Below are 27,558 nucleotides of genomic sequence, written 5' to 3'. Positions count from 1 at the left end.
TCTCCTTTTGCTTTCATGTTTCAACAACAAAAGGAATAGGAAATTGTTTGTTTGTTGAGAATAATTTATATATTTTTTTGTAACTAAACACTTTATTGTTTTAGTCATTATCTTCTATTTCTCTTCAATCAAAGTACCTGTAGGCCATTACTGCACTTCCTCAAAATGAGGAATCTGAATCTCTCCTTTCTTTCTTTCTCTTTCTTTCCTTTTCTCTTTCTTTCTTTCTTTTTCTTTCTCTCTCTCTCTCTCTCTCTCTCTCTCTCTCCCTCCCTCATGTCTTCCCATCCTCACTCGCTCCTCTCTCTCTCCTCCCTCCTTCTACACTTCCTCCTCCCTTCTGCCCTGCCTTTAGACTGTCCGTTAGTCCGTCACTGCGTGATATCTACCTCTTTAAGAAGAAAACCACCCAGGCTGATGGAGAGGGAAAAAATAAGGGATAGGGGGAGGGGAGAAGAAAGACAGCAAATTGAGGCCTTGTTTAAATCGCGATGTGACAGCTCTCTTCGAAGCATAAAATAATTAGACTTCAGAGGAGTCACATCCATTGTTCTATGCTACATTACATATGCTATGTGGATGCTGAATGCTAACGTGTAATGGTTGGCTAACAGATCCAGCAGTGTCCTCCAATTGGCAGTGACAGTGTGCTAGACATTCTCTTAGGGAGGGTGAGAGACATGGACTTAGAGCTTTTAAAGTTAGTTCCGCAGAGCGAGGTTGAAAACCAGGTAGTAGTATACTTTTTAATTGAGTTTGGAACACAGAAGTTGTCTCAACATGAGAAGCTCTGCAGAGGAATTGAATCACTGTTCTTCCAGTGTCTCTATTATGAATTTCTCTCTCTACACACACTCACACACATTATTACACACACACACACACACACACACACACACTATTACACACACACTTCTGCTATGCACTCTCACAGTGACCCTAGCTCTAGCTCCAGGGATGACCCCCCTCCAGCCCTACTCCGATCTCTTTCCCTTAGTGCAGGGTTGTGAACATGCCGCCTAGTTACACCAGACCCGACCAACCTCTCAGCCCCAGACGTGATGATGGCTGTCAAGGTAATGGGTGCCGGAGGCTGGGTACACAGTGAACCTCTCACTGATGGCTTTTGGGAAACCTGTTGTGGCATTTTGAAATCCCAACGTGCCACTGGTGTTGTCCTTAACAGGGAGGAAGTGTAGGTCAGAGGATGGATGGGAATAGACACTAAAGACAATAGAGTTAAAGAGAGGTTTGAACTTCAGGAGATGTTGGGAGTGTTGTCAGGTTTACTTGAATGGAGTTCGAAACATTGGCAAGTTTTTACGATCCAGAGTCCACTAATCAGTCTTTATGATGAGACCACCCCTCCCTCCGGAGTGAAAGTGCCATGGCTGTCTTGACGTAAGCGCTGTCGTAGCTGGTCACATCAGGAAGTGTGTCATACTGTAGTAACACAGCTGAGCGTCTCTGTGAAGATTCATATAGCTAAGTATGCGTCCTTTGTGCCTGGCTGAGAACGCTGACTGCTTTGGCTCTTTGGGAGTCTCAGGCTTGTACACAATACAATGCTGACAGATGCCAAAGGGATAAGAGTGAATATACACTGGATGCCAAGGGAAGCCAGACTTCCCCCCAAAAATGACAAAAAAAACATACAATAATTTATCTTTAGTCTCTCTGTGTTTCATCATTTTCCTTCAATTCGCAAAAGGCTGAATGTAACTCGTGCCCCGCTGTCTCTCTGTGTGTAGGCCATCTATCTGATGCTGTCTGGTCCAAATGAGTAGGACATTGTTGCCACCCGTAGCATTGAATGCAAAGTAAGCCAGCGAGCATCTGGTCTCCCAATCAGTGTTGAGCTAAACTGAGCGAGCTCAACTGTGAATGGTCCTGGCGCACCAAAAAAAAGTATGCTCTCAAATCCCATTGATACGTCATTGATAGAAAAACTTGAATTGCTGCATCTTGTTGTCTTGTTGTCCTCCTTTGGCTAGTTAGCCAGCTAGCTGAAATGGTCCCTTTTCTAAATTAGCCATGGATAGAGATAGGGATTTGTACTTGTGCTTTTACTTTTTTCTCCGTACTGGTCAATGATTATAATGGCAATTTTTTTTTAATTTTTATTATTTTAAATTTTACCCCCTTTTCTCCCCAATTTCGTGGTATCCAATTGTTAGTAGTTACTATCTTGTCTCATCGCTACGACTCCCGTACGGGCTCGGGAGAGACAAAGGTCGAAAGCCATGCGTCCTCCGAAACACAGCCCAACCAAGCCACACTGCTTCTTAACACAACGCTCATCCAACCCGGAAGCCAGCCGCACCAATGTGTCGGAGGAAACACTGTGCACCTGGCGACCTGATTAGCGTGCACTGCGCCCGGCCCGCCACAGGAGTCGCTAGGAGGAGGCCAGCAATTCTGATCCAACCATTAATTCATACATTGTTGTGCCCCTGACCTGAGACGGGTTGCATCACTGCCTGGTATGGCAACTGCTCGGCCTCCGACCGCAAGGCACTACAAAGGGTAGTGCGTACGGCGCAGTACATCACCAGGGCCAAGCTTCCTGCCATCCAGGACCTCTATACCAGGCTGTGTCAGAGGAAGGCCCTAAAAATTGTCAAAGGCTCCAGCCACCCTAGTCATAGACTGTTCTCTCTGCTACCTCACGGCAAGCGGTATCGGAGCACCAAGTCTAGGTCCAAGAGGCTTCTAAACAGCTTCTACCCCCAAGCCATAAGAATCCTGAACAGCTAATCAAATGGCTACCCAGACTATTTGCACCCCACCATACACTGCTGCTACTCTCTTATTATCTATGCATCGCCACTTTTATAACCCTACCTGCATGTACACAATGACCTCAATTACCTCGACACTGGTGCCCCCACACATTGACACATTGACTTTGTACCGGTAACCCCTGTATATAGCCCCGCTATTGTTATTTACTGCTGCTGTTTAATTATTGGTTTTTCTTATCTCTTACTTTTTGGGGGGTATTTTTCTTAAAGCTGCATTGTTGGTTAAGGTCTTGTAAGTAAGCATTTCACGGTAAGGTCTACTACACCTGTTGTATTCAGTGCATGTGACTAATACAATTTGATTTGATACAAGTTCAATATGTAGCTAGATGTAGAAGGATAATGTTAACTAGCCAAAGTTTGCCATGAATGGAAGTTAGGCTAGCGAGCAAGCATTTTAGCCAAGTAGCCTAGGACAACAAAAATGAAAAGAATGTACTGTATGACAGAGTGATAGAACGTTTTGTCAACATCAAAGAGAGGAGGATGGCATTGGCTTTTCTCTACAAACATGCACACACACACACACAGAAATCAGAACCATGGACAACCACATCATATTTAGCTTACATTGATTGGACTAAATTGTTTTTGGTATCTTTGAGTTGTCACTGTATTAGACTCAGCAGAGGTGATTTGATGATGTTGAAATGTTGAAGTTGAAATGGTGCCGGAATAGTGGAGGCAGCTCCTGTTTTCTTTGTGACTTGCGGTGACTCTCCGTGGTGCTACATCAATAGTTAGTGGACCGAAAATGTCAGAAACATTAACTAGCTTACATGTAACTGTCTGTTACTGTACATGCTATATAGGTTGTATTATGACTTTTTTTGTGGATGGGGCTTGTGGACAGGGGCTTGGCTTCCCCAGTGATTTTACCCACGCATGTTAGTGGAACAGGGGAACCCAAGAGCAGACTCAGATGAGGAGACTGGGATGAAGTAATCAAGGTATTTATTGAAACACAGGGGGAAGATGGAGTGCAGGTCAGGGGAAGCTTGGGCGGGTTGCAGGAAACCAGGTGCTGAGGCTGAGGCTGGAGTGAAAGGGGTTGGGACAGGGTAAGCGGGTCTGGAGGGGAATCCAGGACAGAGTAGCAGGATGATGAGACGTGGGACTGGAGACAGGGACCAGAGTCAGAGTGGGTGGAAATGTAGCGGAGAGGAAAACAGCATCAGGCCAGGAAAACAGGCACAACAGGATAACAAGATCTATCAGTACCAAACAGCTAGAAGCGTAGACTGACTGATTAAAGATTATGATCTGGCAGCGTGGAAGTGGCAGGCCGAGTATTTGTAGAGGGCTTGATTATGGAACAGGATGCAGCTGGTGGGGATCTGCTCTGACTCCAGCACACCTGTCTCCACCCACACAATCACACAGAGGGAGGGAGAGAGCACTGGGGGAGTGGCGGCAGGTCAAGGAGACACAGGATGAGCAGTAGAGGGCGTGGCAGGAGCAGATGTAACAACGCACCGCTGGTGCTAGTTAGAATACACCTCTTCTCTTCCTTTCAGCTCCCTCAAAGGATGTTATATCTGATTCTGCACATCAAGCCCAGTCTAGCCTGCCATCCCTGGGGCAAGCCTGTGTGAGGAGGAGAAAAGGATATCTCTCTCTCGCTCTCCCCCACCCTTCTCTCTCCGCTTTATTTTCAATTGACTTTCAGACAAAACACACATCTTGTATGTATTTGCCATGGTAAAGAGTATCAAAGTAGACAGTCTCATCCCTCAGGAGGAAGAAGGAGACTATCAGATTCTCTGTAAGTCAGGGGTGGTGGTGTGAGGTTTCTCAATCCCCAGCCCAGCTAGTGTCTCAGTTAGTCGGGCTCAACACAGAGCTGCTCAACAGCGGGGAAGAGTTAGTTAGCAGAGCCGCTAGGGAACCAAGACACCAGCAGACGAGACTCAGAAGAGACTCGGAGGAAGAGAAGGCAGACTGACCGAACTGTTGAACCTCTGACTTCCTTTAGCTCAGCAGGCTAACACAGTCTTTTGGCACACAGGACACTCATCAGCATACCTCAATACGCCTTCAACAAGGAATTACTGGTCTTTCTGACAGGTCTAGGATCAATAAATAAAGTTAAATCCATGTATAATCAGTTTTTTTCTGTGACTTGGAGGTGTAAATCTGCGAAAGAAATAGGCAGTTGTGGAGAATGGATGCAGTTGAACGTTTGATCAAGAAATACTGATCTAGGATCAGATGGTAAATAAATGTATAATTCTCTTTTGTGCGACAAGTAGGCATAAATCTGTGAAAGCAATAGGGAGTTGGGGCGGTGGACGCAGTGGAATGTTTGATGTCATGGCAGAGTGTTTAGCTCAATTGAAATTCTGCACCGGGTCTGAAGCTGAAATGCTTTGAACTTGCTCCATCTCACACTAGTTATTGGGACTGAGGGAAAACGAAGCTTGATGTTAACAGCTTGGGGCAGACAGATAAATGAGTGAGATGTAGCGGCTGAGATGTGACGAAGCTTATAAAGGTTGTCTATGATCACATTATGTAACAGCAGGTTAGATGGAATAGAGGTAAAGGATGGTAAACTACCAGTAGCAATTACACTTTGGTTACCAAAGTAGTATAAAGCCAAGTAAATGTTATAAAGCAACTTAAAGAAATGGCCTGGCAAGGTGTGCCCTGCATAAATTCAAGAAATGCACATTGACATAAACATAAGTATTTATTATAATGTCATTCTGTTAGGTATTTCCTTGTGCTGATGTCTGGCCGCCGTTGTAAAACCACATAAGTAGCTGTTCATACTTAGACTTATTTTTCTTGGTGATTTATATTCCGCTCAAAGGGAGTGAGGGAGGTAGGACACACATAGGCAGACTCACTCGTGCGCAAACCTTCTCTTTCTCTCGCTCAGTGTCTCTCTCATTTACTCACTAACTCACTCACTGTGTGAGCCAGTCTGCACCAGAGCACTCGGACAGTCAACTCTTTTTTCAAATGGTTCCCCAGAGTCTCCATGGGTTCAGACCATCAACAGTAATTATAAGGAACACAGTTCTTCTACCTCTGCTTCTCACACGCTGGGAAATTGGTAAAAAGTCTTTGTACTCAAAGACTGAAAGGTTTTTTACCTTCAACGTTTCTCATAACAATGACTGAGGAAGTAGCCTCCAACTTGCTGCCAAAGCGTGGATTTTGTGACTAAATGAATTGTTTTCATCAGAGATAAAGTGCTAGGCACCGGCTAGATTTATTTTTTTAAGAAGCATATCTCTCTGTTTTTCAGTTTTTGCTGTGTACAGTTGAAGTCAGCAGTTTACATACACTTAGGTTGGAGTCATTAAAACTCGTTTTTCAACCACTCCACACATTTCTTGTTAACAAACTATAGTTTTGGCAAGTCGGTTAGGACACTTTGTGCATGACACAAGTAATTTTTCCAACAATTGTTTACAGATAGATTATCAAAACAATTCCAGTCAGTCAGAAGTTTATACACTAAGTTGACTGTGCCTTTAAATAGCTTGGAAAATTCCAGAACATTATGTCATGGCTTTAGAAGCTTCTGATAGGCTAATTGACATAATTTGAGTCAATTGGAGGTGTACCTATGGATGTATTTCAAGGCCTACCTCCAAACTCAGTGCCTCTTTGCTTGACATCATGGGAAAATCAAAAGAAATCAGCCAAGACCTCCACAGGTCTGGTTCATCCTTGGGAGCAATTTCCAAACGCCTGAAGGTACCACGTTTATCTGTACAAACAATAGTACGCAAGTATACACACCATAAGACCAAGCAGCCATCATACCGCTCAGGAAGGAGATGCGTTCTGGCTCCTTGAGATGAACGTACTTTGGTGCGAAAAGTGCAAATCAATCCCAGAACAACAGCAAAGGACCTTGTAAAGATGCTGGAGGAAACAGGTACAAAAGTATCTATATCCACAGTAAAATCAGTCCTATATCGACATAACCGGAAAGGCTGCTCAGCAAGGAAGAAGCCACATCTCCAAAACCGCCATTAAAAATCTAGACTACGGTTTGCGACTGCACATAGAGACAAAGATCGTACTTGTTGGAGAAATGTCCTCTGGTCTGATGAAACAAAAATAGAACTGTTTGGCCATAATGACCATTGTTATGTTTGGAGGAAAAAGGGGGCGGCTTGCAAGCCGAAGAACACCATCCCAACTGTGAAGCATGGGGGTGGCAGCATCATGTTGTGGGGATGCTTTGCTGCAGGAGGGACTGGTGCACTTCACAAAATAGATGGCATTATGAGGGAGGAAAAGTATGTGGATATATTGAAGCAACATCTCAAGACATCAGTAATTAAAACTTGGTCGCAAATCGGTATTTTAAATGGACAATGACCCCAAGCATACTTCAAAAGTTGTGGAAAAATGGCTTAAGGACAACAAAGTCAAGGTATTGGAGTGGCCTTCACAAAGCCCTGATCTCAATCCTATATAAAATGTGTGGGCAGAACTGAAAAAGTGTGTGCAAGCAAGGAGGCCTACAAACCTGACTCAGTTACACCAGCTCTGTCAGGGGGAATGGGCCAAAATTCACCCAACTTATTGTGGGAAGCTTGTGGAAGGCTACCTGAAACATTTGATCCAAGTTAAATGATTTGAAGGCAATGCTACCAAATACTAATTGAGTGTATGTAAACTTCTGACCCACTGGGAATGTGATGAAAGAAATCAAATCTGAAATAATCATTCTCTCTACTATTATTCTGACATTTCACATTCTTAAACAGTGGTGAGCCTAACTGACCTAAGACAGGGATTTTTTACTAGGATTAAATGTCAGGAATTGTGAAAAACTGAGTTTAAATGTATTTGGCTACGGTGTATTTAAACTTCCGACTTCAACTGTATGTATTTGATTAATCCTGGAACAAACCCTAATTGAATTCCTTAGCCTGCATTGAACCAGACAAAATCAATGTTTTGCTGGGCAGCATACAAAGATGATGATCTTGTCCCAAGCTACCTTATCCATTATGCTACAGTAGGACATGTGTGATACAGCCATATTTATGCATATGCAAGCTTTATCTTGTCACAATGTTACTTTGCTATGCCAATCCAACTGTGTGTGTGTGCGTGCGTGTGCATGTGCGACTGTGTGTGTGTGTGTGTGTGTGTGTGAGAGCATGTTTGCACGTGAGCACACGTTTGCCTACCTATTCTACCATATCCATATCATTCCAAAATGTAGAACTGGAAAGGAGTTTAATAGAAAAAACAGAACGTTTGTCTGTCCTTCTCTCTGATCAGAAGAGGACATCGTCTCCATGGCAGACTCCACCATCACCATAGATGACATCGAGGGAGAGCTGTTCAAGATTGACAGGATTCGAGATGTGCTGGTCAGAAGAGAGTCAGAACTCCGATACATGTGAGTATGTTGTATGTCTGTTATCTCTAATCTGGATATCTCTAATCTAGATATCGCTACTGTGTTGTCATGTATTATTCTGAATAGCAGGGTGGTGTGCTTGTGTGTGTGTGTGTGTGTGTGTGTGTGTGTGTGTGTGTGTGTGTGTGTGTGTGTGTGTGTGTGTGTGTGTGTGTGTGTGTGTAACAATACAGTTCAAGTGTGGTGAATCCTGTTCAATCTAGTGGTGGTTCTCTAAAGCTTGGGATGCCACACAGGAGGGAGAGTGGAAAGAGAGGAAGGAATGAAGGAGGGGGAGAGAGAGGTAGGGCTGTTACGGTGACTTTAGTACCGCCACAGCGGCGGTCACGAGTCATGAAGGCCATCATATTCCATGTGACCGGTTAGTCACGGTAATTAGGCTTCTCCAAGCTCTGATGCTGCTGATGGTCATTAGTAGCCTATCAACCTTCTAACTGCCTGGTACTCAGCCCTCTATTGTCCCTCAAATCACTCTGACATCAACGCAAATGTAACTAAAAATCTAATCAAACACTTCATGAGAGCCCATGAGCTCATTTACCACCACATTTTTATAGGCTATGCAATTGTACGAGAAAAAAGAGTGATGGCCTCTACTAAAAAGAGGAGATTCCCCTAAGCTTTCTATAGACTAGGCCTACTATATTTATTCCTCAACTTTCCTAATATTAAGCACATTGTTTATCTTTACAACAGGAGTATAGGCTGCCTGGCTGGAAATGAACCACAGGAAAAGTATCCTCCATTCACTCTTTAAGTGCGCAGACATGTATTTTTCCCCCACTGCCCCTGTTTCGAGACAGGTGCATGATAATGGTCCATTCTTAATCAAAACAAATGTCATACATATATTATTTACTATATGTAAAGACAAGATTAAATCAAGAATAGTCTGATGGGTGACAATATTAGCCTATCACTGCCCAGCATAAGAAACAGAATAGTTGCATGTGTGCACACCCTCAAATCGTTTGTATTCTTCATACTATAAAATAATATAAAATATAATGCCACGGAATTCCAAGCAAATCTTGTCTGCTAAATTAACTAGTTTAGCCTACAGCCATTTGGCATAGCCACATCAGGACCTAACATAAGGACAACTCAGAGTATGCTATTCTGTTCATCTGAACTAGACTACATTATCTTCATATCATGCTTCTTTAGACCTGTCTAAAATAAATAATGGACTTATTGTGAAGGTGTAGGCTATATTACATGTATTTATTTTACTTTTTAAAATATAGATGTTCCAAAGGTCTGCATCAGTGGCTTGTAGACTATGTGTGGAAGCCAGAAGATGCTAAATGTGTTTATGTTAATTGATGGTCAGTTACAGTGAGACTGACAGTTATTTGCTTGACAATCACTGGCTGATTAAATTTCATGACCGCTACAGCCCTAAAGAGAGGGAAGCCTTTTTGCTGGAAGTGTGGGAGGAAGAAATAGCCAAGAAGGAGGACACTGAAGAAGAGGGAATAGGGAGGTTGCTGGGGGTCTGTGCTGGGACCTTTGTGTGTGGGTGGGAGGAAGATACAATTGTTTTTTTGGTATTTTATCTGGATTCCCATTAGCTGTTGCAAAAGCAGCAGCTACTCTTCCAGGGGTCCACACAAAACATGAAACATGACATAATACAGAACATTAATAGACAAGAATAGCTGAAGGACAGAACAACATACAGTGGGGCAAAAAAATATTTAGTCAGCCACCAATTGTGCAAGTTCTCCCACTTAAAAAGATGAGAGAGGCCTGTAATTTTCATCATAGGTACACTTCAACTATGACAGACAAAATGAGAAAAAAATCCAGAAAATCACATTGTAGGATTTTTTTATGAATTTATTTGCAAATTATGGTGGAAAATAAGTATTTGGTCAATAACAAAAGTTTATCTCAATACTTTGTTATATACGTTATATACCTTCACAAGGTTTTCACACACTGTTGCTGGTATTTTGGCCCATTCCTCCATGCAGAGCTACTCTAGAGCAGTGATGTTTTGGGGCTGTTGCTGGGCAACACGGACTTTCAACTCCCTCCAAAGATTTTCTATGGGGTTGAGATCTGGAGACTTGCTAGGCCACTCCAGGACCTTGAAATGCTTCTTACGAAGCCACTCCTTCGTTGCCCGGGCGGTATGTTTGGGATCATTGTCATGCTGAAAGACCCAGCCACGTTTCATCTTCAATGCCCTTGCTGATGGAAGAAGGTTTTCACTCAAAATCTCACAATACATGGCCCCATTCATTCTTTCCTTTACACGGATCAGTCGTCCTGGTCCCTTTGCAGAAAAACAGCCCCAAAGCATGATGTTTCCACCCCCATGCTTCTCAGTAGGTATGGTGTTCTTTGGATGCAACTCAGCATTCTTTGTCCTCCAAACACGACGAGTTGAGTTTTTACCAAAAAGTTATATTTTGGTTTCATCTGACCATATGACATTCTCCCAATCTTCTTCTGGATCATCCAAATGCTCTCTAGCAAACTTCAGATGGGCCTGGACATGTACTGGCTTAAGCAGGGGGACACGTCTGGCACTGCAGGATTTGAGTCCCTGGCGGCGTAGTGTGTTACTGATGGTAGGCTTTGTTACTTTGGTCCCAGCTCTCTGCAGGTCATTCACTAGGTCCCCCCCGTGTGGTTCTGGGATTTTTGCTCATCGTTCTTGTGATCCTTTTGATCCCACGGGTGAGATCTTGCGTGGAGCCCCAGATCGAGGGAGATTATCAGTGGTCTTGTATGTCTTCCATTTCCTAATAATTGCTCCCACAGTTGATTTCTTCAAATCAAGCTGCTTACCTATTGCAGATTCAGACTTCCCAGCCTGGTGCAGGTCTACAATTTTGTTTCTGGTGTCCTTTGACAGCTCTTTGGTCTTGGCCATAGTGGAGTTTTGAGTGTGACTGTTTGAGGTTGTGGACAGGTGTCTTTTATACTGATAACTTGTTAAGGGTTTTAGAGACGTCATTAGCTGTGGTTTCTGACACGTACAGTGCCTTGCGAAAGTATTCGGCCCCCTTGAACTTTGCGACCTTATGCCACATTTCAGGCTTCAAACATAAAGATATAAAACTGTATTTTTTTGTGAAGAATCAACAACAAGTGGGACACAATCATGAAGTGGAACGACATTTATTGGATATTTCAAACTTTTTTAACAAATCAAAAGCTGAAAAATTGGGCGTGTAAAATTATTCAGCCCCTTTACTTTCAGTGCAGCAAACTCTCTCCAGAAGTTCAGTGAGGATCTCTGAATGATCAAATGTTGACCTAAATGACTAATGATGATAAATACAATCCACCTGTGTGTAATCAAGTCTCCGTATAAATGCACCTGCACTGTGATAGTCTCAGAGGTCCGTTAAAAGTGCAGCGAGCATCATGAAGAACAAGGAACACACCAGGCAGGTCCGAGATACTGTTGTGAAGAAGTTTAAAGCCGGTTTTAGATACAAAAAGATTTCCCAAGCTTTAAACATCCCAAGGAGCACTGTGCAAGCGATAATATTGAAATGGAAGGAGTATCAGACCACTGCAAATCTACCAAGACCTGGCCGTCCCTCTAAACTTTCAGCTCATACAAGGAGAAGACTGATCAGAGATGCAGCCAAGAGGCCCATGATCACTCTGGATGAACTGCAGAGATCTACAGCTGAGGTGGGAGACTCTGTCCATAGGACAACAATCAGTCGTATATTGCGCAAATCTGGCCTTTATGGAAGAGTGGCAAGAAGAAAGCCATTTCTTAAAGATATCCATAAAAAGTGTCGTTTAAAGTTTGCCACAAGCCACCTGGGAGACACACCAAACATGTGGAAGAAGGTGCTCTGGTCAGATGAAACCAAAATTGAACTTTTTGGCAACAATGCAAAATGTTATGTTTGGCGTAAAAGCAACACAGCTCATCAGCAGGGACAGGGAAGATGGTTAAAATTGATGGGAAGATGGATGGAGCCAAATACAGGACCATTCTGGAAGAAAACCTGATGGAGTCTGCAAAAGACCTGAGACTGGGACGGAGATTTGTCTTCCAACAAGACAATGATCCAAAACATAAAGCAAAATCTACAATGGAATGGTTCAAAAATAAACATATCCAGGTGTTAGAATGGCCAAGTCAAAGTCCAGACCTGAATCCAATCGAGAATCTGTGGAAAGAACTGAAAACTGCTGTTCACAAATGCTCTCCATCCAACCTCACTGAGCTCGAGCTGTTTTGCAAGGAGGAATGGGAAAAAATTTCAGTCTCTCGATGTGCAAAACTGATAGAGACATACCCCAAGCGACTTACAGCTGTAATCGCAGCAAAAGGTGGCGCTACAAAGTATTAACTTAAGGGGGCTGAATAATTTTGCACGCCCAATTTTTCCGTTTTTGATTTGTTAAAAAAATTGAAATATCCAATAAATGTCGTTCCACTTCATGATTGTGTCCCACATACAGTTTTGTATATTTATGTTTGAAGCCTGAAATGTGGCAAAAGGTCGCAAAGTTCAAGGGGGCCGAATACTTTCGCAAGGCACTGTATATGGTTCAATCACCAGCATACATGGACACACAGGCTTTGTTTAATGCCAGTGACGAGTCATTGGTAAAAATAGAAAAGAGTAAAGGGCCTAGAGAGCTACCCTGTGGTACACCACACCCTACATGTTTGATATTAGAGAGGCTACTATTAAAGAAAATGGACAATGACCCCAAGCATTCTTCCAAAGCTGTGGCAAAATAACTTAAGGACAACAAAGTCAAGGTATTGGAGTGGCCATCACAAAGCCCTGACCTCAATCCTATAGAAAATTTGTGTGCAGAACTGAAAAAGCGTGTGCGAGCAAGGAGGCCTACAAACCTGACTCAGTTACACCAGCTCTGTCAGGAGGAATGAGCTAAAATTCACCCAACTTATTGTGGTAAGCCTGTGGGAGGCTACCCAAAAAGTTTGACCTAAGTTAAACAATTTAAAGGCAATGCTACCAAGTGTATGTAAACTTCTGACCCACTGGGAATGTGATGAAAGAAATAAAAGCTGAAATAAATAATTCTCTCTACTATATTCTGACATTTCACATTCTTAAAATGAAGTGGTGATCCTAACTGACCTAAAACAGGGAATAGGATTAAATGTCAGAAATTGTGAAAAACTGAGTTTAAATGTACACTGCTCAAAAAAATAAAGGGAACACTAAAATATCACATCCTAGATCTGAATGAATGAAATATTCTTATTAAATACTTTTTTCTTTACATAGTTGAATGTGCTGACAACAAAATCACACAAAGATTATCAATGGAAATCAAATGTATCAACCCATGGAGGTCTGGATTTGGAGTCACACTCAAAATTAAAGTGGAAAACCACACTACAGGCTGATCCAACTTTGATGTAATGTCCTTAAAACAAGTCAAAATGAGGCTCAGTAGTGTGTGTGGCCTCCACGTGCCTGTATGACCTCCCTGCAACACCTGGGCATGCTCCTGATGAGGTGGCGGATGGTCTCCTGAGGGATCTCCTCCCAGACCTGGACTAAAGCATCCGCCAACTCCTGGACAGTCTGTGGTGCAACGTGGCGTTGGTGGATGGAGCGAGACATGATGTCCCAGATGTGCTCAATTGGATTCAGGTCTGGGGAACGGGCGGGCCAGTCCATAGCATCAATGTCTTCCTCTTGCAGGAACTGCTGACACACTCCAGTCACATAAGGCCTAGCATTATCTTGCATTAGGAGGAACCCAGGGCCAACCGCACCAGCATATGGTCTCACAAGGGGTCTGAGGATCTCATCTCGGTACCTAATGGCAGTCAGGCTACCTCTGGCGAGCACATGGAGGGCTGTGCGGCCCCCCAAAGAAATTCCACCCCACACCATGACTGACCCACCTCCAAACCGGTCATGCTGGAGGATGTTGCAGGCAGCAGAACGTTCTCCACGGCATCTCCAGACTGTCACGACTGTCACATGTGCTCAGTGTGAACCTGCTTTCATCTGTGAAGAGCACAGGGCGCCAGTGGCGAATTTGCCAATCTTGGTGTTCTCTGGCAAATGCCAAACGTCCGGCACGGTGTTGGGCTGTAAGCACAACCCCCACCTGTGGACGTTGGGCCCTCATACCACCCTCATGGAGTCTGTTTCTGACCGTTTGAGCAGACACATGCACATTTGTGGCCTGCTGGAGGTCATTTTGCAGGGCTCTGGCAGTGCTCTTCCTGCTCCTCCTTGCACAAAGGCGGAGGTAGCGGTCCTGCTGCTGGGTTGTTGCCCTCCTACGGCCTCCTCCACGCCTCCTGATGTACTGGCCTGTCTCCTGGTAGCGCCTCCATGCTCTGGACACTACGCTGACAGACATAGCAAACCTTCTTGCCACAGCTCGCATTGATGTGCCATCCTGGATGAGCTGCACTACCTGAGCCACTTGTGTGGGTTGTAGACTCTGTCTCGTGCTACCACTACAGTGAAAGCACCGCCAGCATTCAAAAGTGACCAAAACATCAGCCAGGAAGCATAGGAACTGAGAAGTGGTCTGTGGTCACCACCTGCAGAACCACTCTTTTATTGGGGATGTCTTGCCAATTGCCTATAATTTCCACCTGTTGTCTATTCCATTTGCACAACAGCAGGTGAAATTTACTGTCAATCAGTGTTGCTTCCTAAGTGGACAGTTTGATTTCACAGAAGTGTGATTGACTTGGAGTTACATTGTGTTGTTTAAGTGTTCCCTTTATTTTTTTGAGCAGTGTATTTGGCTAAGGTGTATGTAATCTTCCGACTTCAACTGTATGTCACTTAATCAGATCTAAGTTCAAATACTACAGCGGCAAGAAAAAGTATGTGAACCCTTTGGAATGACCTGCATTTCTACATAAATTGGTCAAAAAATGTATCTGATCTTCCTTTAAGTCACAACAATAGACAAAAACATTCTGCTTAAACTAATAACACACAAATTATTTTATTTTTCTTGAGTATGACGGAGCATATAAAGTGTAAGTAGTTAGTATAATAATCCCTGTATGTTGCCAATTCGGGAACATGAGTAAATCATGACTTGATCAAATCAAGTTTATAGAAAACCCATTCAACACACCACTCATAACAATAATAACAAAGAATAGAAGCAAAGTTGCTTCAACGATTTCATTATAATAGAATAGAAGGGAGTATAATCTGTTTAAATAGAACAGTGGGGTTCCTTTCAGGTCATACATCTTCTGTATTCTACACCTTGCCCACCGCAGGTCCCTCTTCATCCCGTCTGACAGGTAGAGAGGTAGATGAGGTGAGGCTCTCAGTTAGCTGACAGTGATGGATGTCTAGGCTCAGCTACCCAACTGTAATGCTGTGAAACTGGGTTACTGGAGGGCTACAGTTGTCCTACAGACAGGGGGAACCATAAGAACAGTGCCCTGCCATTCTCTTTGTTTTAGATAAAGAATAGAGTAGCATGGGTTCAAACTATAAACTGTACAAGTCACGATTCAGCTTCATCTAGGCAACCTGTAAACCGACAATGAACTGTTTACTGCATGTAATATAACAATAAATAATATATGCCGTTTAGCAGATGCTTTTATCCAAAGCAACTTACAACAGTGAGTGAGTGCATAAACCTTAGGGCATTGTCCCTCTCAGCTGGAGTGAAAAACAACTTTCCCTATTATCTTCCCTATTGATAATGCTACTAAACTGACCTTCTCCCTCAGGAGCTAGTGATGTCACTAGGCTGGGAACTCGGAAATGTCTGACTTCAGACTTCAGTGGTTCAAGACAACCAGGAACTTTGAAAAAACGAGATCCGACTTGGATCCAACTTTCCGACCTGAAGATCACGGACGCCATGATTTGAGCTAGTTTTTTTTCATCTTTCCCAGTTGTCTTAAAAGCACCGTTACTCAGTAGCTAGTGCTGTCCATTCATAATGACGTCACTAGTCTGACCCCTCACTCAGTAGCTAGTGCTGACCCTTCTTAATGATGTCACCTGGCTGACCCCTCACTCAGTAGTCATGTCCACAACATTCTAATTATACCGCTGCCACTTAGTCCTGAATTAACAATGATGTAGCATACTAATGATGACACTGTAGCTGACCCCCTCACTCAGCAGTGGTGTTCTGCTCTATCTACACTACAGAATGAATAATGTTCTGCTCTACAGTACGTCACTACACTGACCTATGAGTCATCACTTCCTCAGAAGGGAAATGTGTCATGTGGCAGGAGACCAGAACTCACTATGGTCTAATGTCTCATCCTCCTAGTCATGGATGATGTACCCTGTCTGTCTGACACCACTCTCCAGCCTCTAGAGCAGGGATGGGCAATTCCAGTCCTCGAGGGCCTGATTGGGGTCACAGTTTTGCCCCAGCCCCAGTTAACACACCTGATTCCAATAATCACCTAATCATGATCTTCAGTTTAGAATGCAGTTTGATTAATCAGCAGTGTTTGCTAGGGATGGAGAAAACATGTGACACCAATCAGGCCCACAAGGATTGGAGTTGCCTACCCCTGCTCTAGAGGAATGTTAGTATTTTGACCACCACTTACTGACAACGTGTGGCATGTAAGGAAATGACTATGTGTCTGCGTTTATATTCAGTCTGCTTCAGCCTTTACCCAGGCTGCTTTGAGTTAACCTCCCAGGATAGGTGTCAGAGGTCAGCCTGATATATCCTCAGTGATTGGCACTTTGAGACCCGTGGTTTCCATGGTGATTGGCACGTTGAGATCCGTGTTTACCATGGTTTCACACTTCTGGGATTTCCCCCCATCCTGTGTGTTTCAGCGTTGGGATGACGTCATGATTGGCCTGTGAAGGAGTGTTAGATCAGTGATTGACAGATTGCACTGTGATCTGAAAACAAGGCTTCAGCATCAGCACTTCCATCATTTATTGGGACCTAATGACTGGAATATGGTGTATAAACTAGACTGGGACAGGCAGCAAGGCTCCTACATGTTACTGTTATGGATTTATGACCCTCTGTCAATGGATACATTGGCTGCTGGTTGAGAGCACATATATACTTGCCTGGGCCCTTATTCACAAAGCGTCTCAGAGTGCTGATCTAGGATCAGGTCCCCTCTGTCCATGTAATGTTACTCATTATGAGCTAAAACACTAAACTGATCCTAGATTTGCACTCCTACTCTGAGACGCTTTGTGGATACAGGCCAGGGTCACTTTACTTCCTAGTGTGTTCCTACGTAGGTTCAGGATCGTACTAAAACAACGTTGATGTGTTCACAAGGAGAGAAGTAACTGTCTAGGAGACATTTTTCTTGCAATCTACCTTTACAAGTTCTTCAGCCAATTCTTAAAATATTAGCTTCTTGTACATCTCTCTTTATTAAGACTTAGTATTTTATTAAGAAGCAGTCTCTTGGCTGTATTGGTGAAGATCAAAGTAGGTCTCTGTAGTAAATTCAAAGAAAAGAAAATAAACTTTTTGGTTTGGGTGTCTTATGGCTTGGGTGTAAAAGCTGTTAAGAAGCCTTTTGGACCTAGACTTGGCGCTCCAGTAGCAGAGAGAACAGTCTATGACTAGTGTGGCTGGAGTCTTTGACATTTTTTAGGGCCTTCCTCTGACACCAGCTTAGCATAGAGGTCCTGGATGGAAGGAAGCTTGGCCCCAGTGATGTACTGGGCCGTATGCACTACTCTCGAAGGCCGAGCAGTTGCCATACCAGGCAGTGATGGAACCAGTCAGAATGCTCTCAATGGTGCAGCTGTAGAACCTTTTGAGTCTCCTGAGGGGGAATAGGTTTTGTCGTGCCCTCTTCACGACTCTTCATGTCTTAGTGTGTTTGGACCATGATAGTTTGTTGGTGATGTGGACACCAAGGAACTTGAAGCTCTCAACCTGCTCCACTACAGCCCCGTCGATGAGAATGGGGGCGTACTCGGTCCTCCTTTTCCTGTAGGCCACAATCATCTCCTTTGTCTTGATCACGTTGAGGGAGAGATTGTTGTCCTGGCACCACACGGCCAGGTCTCTGACCTCCTCCCTATAGGCTGTAGGCTCCCCTCCCCTCGTTGTTGGTGATCAGACCTACCACTGTTGTGTCATCGGCAAACTTGATGATGGTGTTGGAGTCGTGGCTGGCCATGCAGTCATGAGTGAACAGGGAGTACAGGAGGGGACTGACCACGCACCCTTGAGGGGCCAATGTGTTGAGGATCAGCATGGCGGATGTGTTGTTACCTACCCAAACTACCTAGCGGCTGCCCCGTCAAGAAGTCCAGGATCCAGTTGCAGAGGGAGGTGTTTAGCCCCAGGGTCCTGAGCTTAGTGATGAGCTTTGAGGGCGCTATGGTGTTGAACGCTGAGCTGTAGTCAATGAATAGCATCGCTACAACTCCCGTATGGGATACACAACCCAACCTAGCCGCACTGCTTCTTAACACAGCGTGCATCCAACCCGGAAGCCAGCCTAGCTTCAGTGATTTTTGCAGTTCGTTCCAGTCATTGGCAGCAGAGAACTGGAAGGAAAGGCGGCCAAAGGAAGAATTGGCTTTGGGGGTGACCAGTGAGATATACCTGCTCGAGCGTGTGCTACGGGTGGGTGCCGCTATGGTGACCAGTGAGCTGAGATAAGGCGGGGCTTTACTTAGCAGAGACTTGTAGATGACCTGGAACCAGTGGGTTTGGTGACGAGTATGAAGCGAGGGCCAGCCAACGAGAGTGTACAGGTCGCAGTGGTGGGTAGTATATGGGGCTTTGGTTACAAAACGGATGGCACTGTGATAGACTGCATCCAATTTGTTGAGTAGAGTGTTGGAGGCTATTTTGTAAATGACATCGCCGAAATCAAGGATCGGTAGGATGGTCAGTTTTACAATGGTATGTTTGGCAGCATGAGTGAAGGATGCTTTGTTGCGAAATAGGAAGCCGATTCTAGATTTAATTTTGGATTGGAGATGCTTAATGTGAGTCTGGAAGGAGAGTTTACAGTCTAACCAGACACCTAGGTATTTTTAGTTGTCCACATATTCTAGGTCAAAACCGTCCAGAGTAGTGATGCTGGACAGCAGGCAGGTGTGGGCAGCGATCGGTTGAAGAGCATGCATTTAGTTTTACTTGCATTTAAGAGCAGTTGGAGACCACGGAAGGAGAGTTGTATGGCATTGAAGCTCGTCTGGAGGTTAACACAGTTTCCAAAGAAGGGCTGGAAGTATACAGAATGGTGTCGTCTGCGTAGAGGTGGATAAGAGAATCACCAGCAGCAAGGGTGACATCATCGATGTATACAGAGAAGAGAGTCGACCCGAGAATCAAACCCTGTGGCACCCCCGTAGAGACTGCCAGAGGTCCGGACAACAGGCCCTCCGATTTGACACACTGAACTCTATCAGAGAAGTAATTGGTGAACCAGGCGAGGCAATCATTTGAGAAACCAAGGCTGTTGAGTCGGCCGATAAGAATGTGGTGATTGACAGAGTCGAAAGCCTTGGCCAGGTCAATGAATACGGCTGCACAGTAATGTCTCTTATTGATGGCGGTTATGATATCGTTTAGGACCTTGAGCATGGCTGAGGTGCACCCTTGACCAGCTCTGAAACCAGATTGCATAGCGGAGAAGGTACGGTGGGATTCGAAATGGTCGGTAATCTGTTTGTTAACTTGGCTTTCGAAGACCTTAGAAAGGCAGGGTAGGATAGATATAGGTCTGTAGCAGTTTGGGTCTAGAGTGTCACCCCCTTTGAAGAGGGGGATGACCACGGCAGCTTTCCAATCTTTGGGAATCTCAGACGATACAAAAGAGAGGTTGAACAGGCTAGTAATAGGGGTTGCAACAATTTCGGCAGATCATTTTAGAAAGATAGGGTCCAGATTGTCTAGCCCGGCTGATTTGTAGGAGTCCAGATTTTGCAGCTCTTTCAGAACATCAACTATCTGGATTTGGGCGAAGGAGAAATGGGGGAGGCTTTGGCGAGTTGCTGTGGGGGGTGGATGGCTGTTGTTCAGGGTAGGGGTAACCAGGTGGAAAGCATGGCCAGACATTGAAAAAGGCTTATTTAAATTCTCAATCGTAGTAGATTTATCGGTGGTGACAGTATTTCCTAGCCTCATTGCAGTGGGCAGCTGGGAGGAGGTGCTCCTATTCTCCATGGACTTTACAGTGTCCCAGAACTGTTTTGAGTTTGTGCAACAGGATGCACATTTCTGCTTGAAAAAACTACCCTTAGCTTAGCTATACATTATTAAAATAGCACAGTTGGTTAGGAGCACTTAAAATATCAGCCATCCTCTCCGGCATCATTCTACGGGTGTGCATGTAAGTGCATGTGTAAACACTGATACCCTGTTAACAGCCAGTTAACTGAATATCTCTGGTGGTTTCCTCTTTTCTGTCTTCCTCCCTGCAGCGGCACTATGTATTTGTCCTCTTCTGACGAGACCTGGATGTTTGTCTAACCCAGCTTTTTTTAAAGGGCCCACCACTAATGGTGGGTCACGACGTGTCAGAGTAAATGTATAATTATTTCATTCAATACTGGAACTGATTTTGCCAAATGCAACTGCACTCTCTGTTCAGTGCGCTCTCTGCTTAGCAGCTGTGTCTCTGCTCAATTTGCCAGCTGCGCGAGTGGGAGGGAGATGCCTTGTGCTTTGCTGTTTACGAGATCTTTTTTTCTGCAGTTTTATTGAAGATCACTTCGCGACCCACACGCTGCAGGGCTGTGGTTCAGCAGCAGATGATGCGCTGTCAGCCACTGCCTTGTCATTCTCACTCGCTCCATACAAACTTTGAGAAATAACCAGAAGCGCCCACAATGTGTTTTGTGCAGGGAAGTGCTTAGTAATGAGTCGCTCAAAACGAACAAATTAAAATGACACGTCCTGACAAAACATCCACAGCATGACGGTAAACCCAGGGAGTTATTTCAGAACACCTACAAAGTGGTTATGAACAACATCAATTGCCCAACGTTTAATTATTGCCTTAGCAAGTTTATCCGGACTTAAATGATCATCAAAGGGCATCCGTGCAGTCACTCCACGTTTGTTGAAGTCAGTTCAATTGACGCAACCTCCCGTTTGGCAGCAAAGGCTTCTCAAATGATAAATATGAACATAATTACAACAACAAAGGAGATGAGGGATCTGACTGAAGAAACAGTATTTCACTGAACAGACTTCTCTCGTGGATAAGAGGACTCTATCCTCTGTCTTTGGAATCACAATCTAATTTTGTGGTTAAAAAAATCTGCAGAAACATCTGTCTCAAATGAGCTCTGGTTTACGGATCAGGAGAATGATGGGAATAAGGTGCAAGGTGATAAGTAGTTGTACACGGGTGTGGGTGGGTTCATACTTCACCTTTGTTCAGGGTAATGAATACTACGAAGCTCCATTTACAATCGCTGACAGGGTATAACGTTACGGCTCCATAATGCTTCAGAAAACAGTGCTTCGACAGTGGAAAAGTAAGTCAGCTAGCATTGACCGAGGTAAAGAGAGTTTCAGGTTGGATATTCGACGGATATTCGCCTGTAGTTTTCCTTAGGTCCACCAACAGCAGTTAGGGACCGTCAACAAAGTGACAAATCAAAATGTTCACATTTCAATAGCTCTTTAACCATTACTCCTAACACTTTCAAAACTGGTTGTAGCTAACTCGATGGCATAGACACACATTGCACATCCTTTAGTTTGTCCATTTTCAGCTCCTTGGTCATGTGACCTGGTGACTTCAAACAAGGTTCAGAATGTCCACTGACTACCCTTCTATATTGCACACCCTTTAGTTTGTCCATTTTCATCTCACATGGTTTTACCTGCATTTTTCAACATTTTAATAGCTCCTTGGTCATGTGACCTAGTGACTTCAAATAAGATTCAGAATGTCCACTCCGTGGCCCTACACATTGCAAACCCTTCACACGGAACCCAAACCGGCTGGGCGCGTGTGCCATCGTGCCCTATCGTGCATACATTTATTTTGCCCCCCCACACCAAACGCGATCATGACACGCAGTTTAAAATATCAAAACAAACTCTGAACCAATGACATTAATTTGGGGACAGGTCGAAAATCATTAAACATGTATGGCAATTTGGCTAGTTAGCTTGCACTTGCTAGCTAACGTTCATTTGTCCGATTTCGCTAGCTTGCTGTTGCTAGCTAATTTGTCCTGGGATATAAACATTGAGTTGTTATTTTACCTGAAATGCACAAGGACCTATACTCCAGCAATTAATCCACACATAAAACGGACAACCGAATCGTTTCTAGTCATCTCTCCTCCTTCCAGACTTTTTCATCGTTTAACTTACATGGTTATCGCATCTAAACTTTCATTGTATTACCACGACTACCGGCAAAACAGTTCGTCTTTCAGTCACCCACGTGGGTATAACCATTGAGGAGATGGCACGTGGGTACCTGCTTCTATAAACCAATGAGGAGATGGGAGAGGCAGGACTTGCAGCGTGATCTGCGTCAGAAATAGGAATGAGTTCTCTTTTAGCTCTTGGCGTCGCAGACGATCGTTGGCGCACGCGAGCAGTGTGGGTGCAATAATTTAATAACATGGATTTCAACATTTATTTTGCGACGCTCGCGCACGCGACGTGTCCGGTCTGGTCAGCATGTCAGTTTGTCTATTTTCATCTCACATGATTTTACAATAATTTTTCTAAATGTAACATTTCAATAGCTCCTTGGTCATGTGACCGAATGTCCGCTGACTACCCTTCTGTATTGCACACTCTTGTTTGTGTACTGTAAAATCACGCGGTGTAACGTACATTTTTCATAGTTTCAAAGTTGCAACAGCTCCTTGGTCATGTCAATTACACACCTAAGAAGCATGCAGTGGATATACACCCATATTGCATAACCTCTAGTCATGTATCTTCTATATTGTTGTACATTAATATTAGTTTGACAATTAAGGGGGTTCAGTCCAGTGTTGTGTTTATTATTTTCTTTAGTATTTATCTACAATAATTGGTAGTTCTAAGTACTTATTTTCCATGTTTCTTTCTTTTTCCACAGTATTTAACAGCGGTACACAATAGGAGAGAGACAGAAAATATCTCCTTTCGTCGTTAATATCAACCATAAAGGAAAAGGGCAAAGTATGAGAGTCATGCTATAAATTGTCCAAAGCAGGGATGGAGAGTGAGCTTGTGAGGTAGGCTGCAGTGGGTTTGCTGGTCAATACATATACTGACCATGTAACCACAGCAATGGTGGCCAGTAAACCAATGAATAAAAATGTAATATTGACAAATTAAACAGAAATTGTAGACCTTTAATCTTTTCCAACATGTCAACAGACACTTAACTTCAATTAAGTATGAAACATTTCACAGTGTTAACTTTCTCTTTATTCCTGGTTGATGTACATTTCAGAGCCTCTTCAGTGTGGATGGGGTATAGCATACATTTTCAACAACAAAGACAGCACTTCCAGTTTGTGTTCTTTACTCTTTACTCTTTTGTCTTCATTCCTAGGCACAGCACATGGAACCACCGTTGGCATGCAAAACATTTGATCAAAGCAAAACCAAGCGTAACACGTTATAAATAATATCAAATATCAATGCAGTATGACGAATGACGAATTAGCCATCCATTGTGTGATATCATAAATTGTCTTACTGTTGTCAAAAGATTATAAACATGTTAAATGAAGTTACTAACCCAGTCAGTCTTTGGGCCACATCCAGGTTCTTTATCAGTGGCACACATGAAGCAGTTGTTGGCTTTGTTGAACTCTGAAATCATAGGCATGAACTGAACATGTCCCACACAACTACATAAAAATAAAGAATTTACATTTACTTTGAATTAAATGTCATTACATACCAGACATTTTTAGTATATCCTCAGCCATTTCTTTCCGCAGTTGCTCCATGTGTTTTTGAAGGTTCCATATGAATTTGGGATGTTGGGGAAGTTCTGTGCACCTTCCTTGGCCATCTACACCAACAAATAAAATAGAGTTTTTGACCTAATTGTCACATAACAGCTAACCATTCATTATTGAAAATATAACTATCAAACCTGCATTACAAAGACCCGCAGGTGTCCTGCTGCATGTTCTGAGTTATTTCCCCTCCTTTACACTTCCTGTCCACCCAGTTGTCTTTTCCATGGCAGGAGCTTCTCATTTTGAATTATTCTCTGTTTTATGTAAACATAATGCATAATTTCCTTTATGCCCCATTCTACACACACAGCCTAAATTATAGGCACTAAATGATTTACAGGACAATAATAAAGGTAGTGTATATGATCCAAGCCTATCACAGAGTGAATAAATGTAGAGCGTTTGTAGACTTTAAGAAAAAAATATTAAGTGACAGTTTCATCAGTATGTACGTGCTTAAAGAAAGTCATATCACAAAGATCACAGATCTTTGATCACAGTGCCCACCAAATCTATGACAATAGAGAATGAATTGTAAGCACCAAAGTGTGTTTGTCAAAATAATATCTGAAAATGTCAGTTGTTGAACATAATACTTCTATTTGCAATAGCAATTTATGATCTATGCAGTTGAGGAATATTCCATGTACCAACACTACATGTAGGACGGACATAAGACATTCCCACATACAGTATTTTTTGAATGTTTTATTTCACCTTTATTCAACCAGGTAAGCCAGTTGAGAACAAGTTCTCATTTACAACTGCGACCTGGCCAAGATAAAGCAAAGCAGTGTGACACAAACAACAACACGGAGTTACACATGGAATAAACAAACAAACAGTCAATAACACAATACAAAAGTCTATATGCAGTGTGTGCAAATGAAGTATGATTAGGGAGGTAAGGCAATAAATAGGCCGTAGTGGCGAAATATTTACAATTTCGCAAATAAACACTGGAGTGAGATGTGCAGAAGATGAATGTGCAAGTAGAGATACTGTGGTGCAGCAAAGGAGCAAAAAATAAAATAAATAACAATATGGGGATGAGGTAGTTGGATGGGCTATTTACAGATAGGCTATGTACAGGTGCAATGATTTGTAAGCTGCTCTGATAGCTGATGCTTAAAGATAGTGAGGGAGATATGAGTCTCCAGCTTCAGTGATTTTTGCCATTCGTTCCAGTAATTGGCAGCAGAGAACTGGAAGGAAAGGCAGCCTAAGGAGGAATTGGCTTTGGCGGTGACCAGTGAAATATACCTGCTGGAGGGCGTGCTACGTGTGGGTGCTGCTATGATGACCAGTGAGCTGAGATAAGGCGGGTCTTTACCTAGCAAGGACTTATAGATGACCTGGAGCCAGTGGGTTTGGTGACGAATATGAAGCGAGAGCCAGCCAACGAGAGCATACAGGTCGCAGTGGTGGGTAGTATATGGGGCTTTAGTGACAAAACGTATGGCACTGTGATAGACTGCATCCAATTTGCTGAGTAGAGTGTTGGTGGCTATTTTGTAAATGGCATCGCCGAAGTCAAGGATCGGTAGGATAGTCAGTTTTACGAGGGTTTTTTGGCAGCATGAGTGAAGGATGCTTTGTTGCGAAATAGGAAGCCGAATCTAGATGTAATTTTGGATTGGAGATGCTTAATATGAGTCTGGAAGGAGAGTTTACAGAGTTTATTTGTAGTTGTCCACATATTCTAAGTCAGAACCGTCCAGAGTCGTGATGCTAGGCGGGTGGGCAGATGAGGGCAGCGATCGGTTGAAGAGCATTCATTTAGTTTTACTTGCATTTAAGAGCAGTTGGAGGCCACGGAAGGAGAGTTGTTTGGCATTGAAGCTCGTCTGGAGGTTAGTTAACGCAGTGTCCAAAGAAGGGCCAGAAGTATACAGAATGGTGTCGTCTGCGTAGAGGTGGATCAGAGAATCACCAGCCGCAAGAGCGACATCATTGCTGTATACAGAGAAGAGAGTCGGCCTGAGAATTGAACCCTTTGGCACCCCCATAGAGACTGGCAAAGGTCCGGACAACAGGCCCTCCCATTTGACACACTGAACTCTATCTGAGAAGTAGTTGATGAACCAGGCGAGGCAGTCATTTGAGAAACCAAGGCTGTTGAGTCTGCCGATAAGAATGCGGTGATTGACAGTCGAAAGCCTTGGCCAGGTCGATGGATACGGCTGCACGGTATTGTCTTTTGTCGATGGTGATTATGATATCGTTTAGGACCTTGAGCGTCGCTGAGGTGCACCCATGACCAGCTCGGAAACCAGATTGATTGCATAGCGGAGAAGGTACAGTGGGATTCGAAATGGTCGGTGATCTGTTTGTTAACTTGGCTTTGAAGACCTTAGAAAGGCAGGGTAGGATGGATATAGGTCTGTAACAGTTTGGGTCTAGAGTGTCTCCCACTTTGAAGAGGGGGATGACCGCGGCAGATTTCCAATCTTTGGGGATCTCAGACGATACGAAAGAGAGGTTGAAATTAATGTAAAACCATATGAGAGGAAAATTGACAAACTAAAGGGTGTGCAATGTGTAGGGCCACTGAGTGGACATTCTGAACCTTGTTTGAAGTCACTAGGTCTCATGACCAAGGAGCAAACTAAAGACAAGTACAGAAACAGACTCAATGCTGAGCATGACCTTAGGGTTGCACTGTCAAAAACTGAGCCCAGAATAGACATTCTTGATGAAAACTTCAATCAGCCACACACCTTTCATTAGGAGTGTGTGTGTGTGTGCGCTTGCGTGTTTGTTTTCTGGTCTACGTCTGTGTGATATGATCAATTTATTCCAGTTCGGAATGAAAATGATTTATTGTATTTTAACACCAACCATTCCAACCTAGACAGATATGTAAGAGTGTTTTTAATGGGGAAAAATAAACATGAATCGCTATTTATATGGGTATTTCATTTCATTGTCATGTGTTTTTGTCTATATTGCATTTGTTTTAAACATAAGGGCAATTAAATGTACCGATATGTACCTATAGTTGCAGGTTTTCATAAGCTTGGGTCCCAGGAAATCACAGAATTTCTCATGTGGGTCCCAGGCTGAAAAAGTTGAAGAATCCCTGGTCTAATCACATGGAGCAGAGCGCCTAGTCCTACTCCCTGTATTGTAATGCTTGGAAAGTGTTACATGGAGGGAGGGAGCGAGAGAGAGAGCGAGAGAATCCTTTCCTCATTCATTGGAGGAGGGAGGTTTTGGCACAGGCAATGTATGGAAGCCCAGCAGTGTTTATTTAATAATTGGATCTTGTTTTTAGCCTTTGATGACACTGTTTAGAATCTGAAATATCTAATAAGTCAGGCATTCTGTTTAAAGCTGTGCCAGTGGGTTCAGTACAATGTGGTGGGAGAGAGAAAGGCAGCTGAGTACAGGCTGAGCGGGGGGGGGGGGGGGGGGGGGGCTTTCTACCATTGACGTTAAATAACATCGGAGATGTGAGGCTGGCTGC

At 43.6% G+C, this 27,558-nt stretch overlaps 1 protein-coding gene across 1 annotated transcript in view; it reads left to right on the top strand.

Moving 5' to 3' along the window:
* The window catches only part of LOC110485803 (bMERB domain-containing protein 1), a 39,250-nt gene that overhangs the window by 3,850 nt on the left and 7,842 nt on the right, over window positions 1–27,558 (top strand). Inside the window, exon 2 of the mRNA XM_036940468.2 lies at window positions 8,064–8,184. Within this exon, the coding sequence (XP_036796363.1) occupies window positions 8,064–8,184 (121 nt within the window). The remainder of the gene's footprint in view (window positions 1–8,063; window positions 8,185–27,558) is intronic.

This window comes from Oncorhynchus mykiss, chromosome 13, assembly GCF_057628025.1.
Source record: "Oncorhynchus mykiss isolate SJ-2025 chromosome 13, ASM5762802v1, whole genome shotgun sequence".
Classification (NCBI taxonomy): Eukaryota; Metazoa; Chordata; class Actinopteri; order Salmoniformes; family Salmonidae; genus Oncorhynchus; species Oncorhynchus mykiss.
The sequence above is the reverse complement of the archived record's forward strand: the minus strand, read 5'-3'. Positions and strand labels throughout refer to the sequence as shown.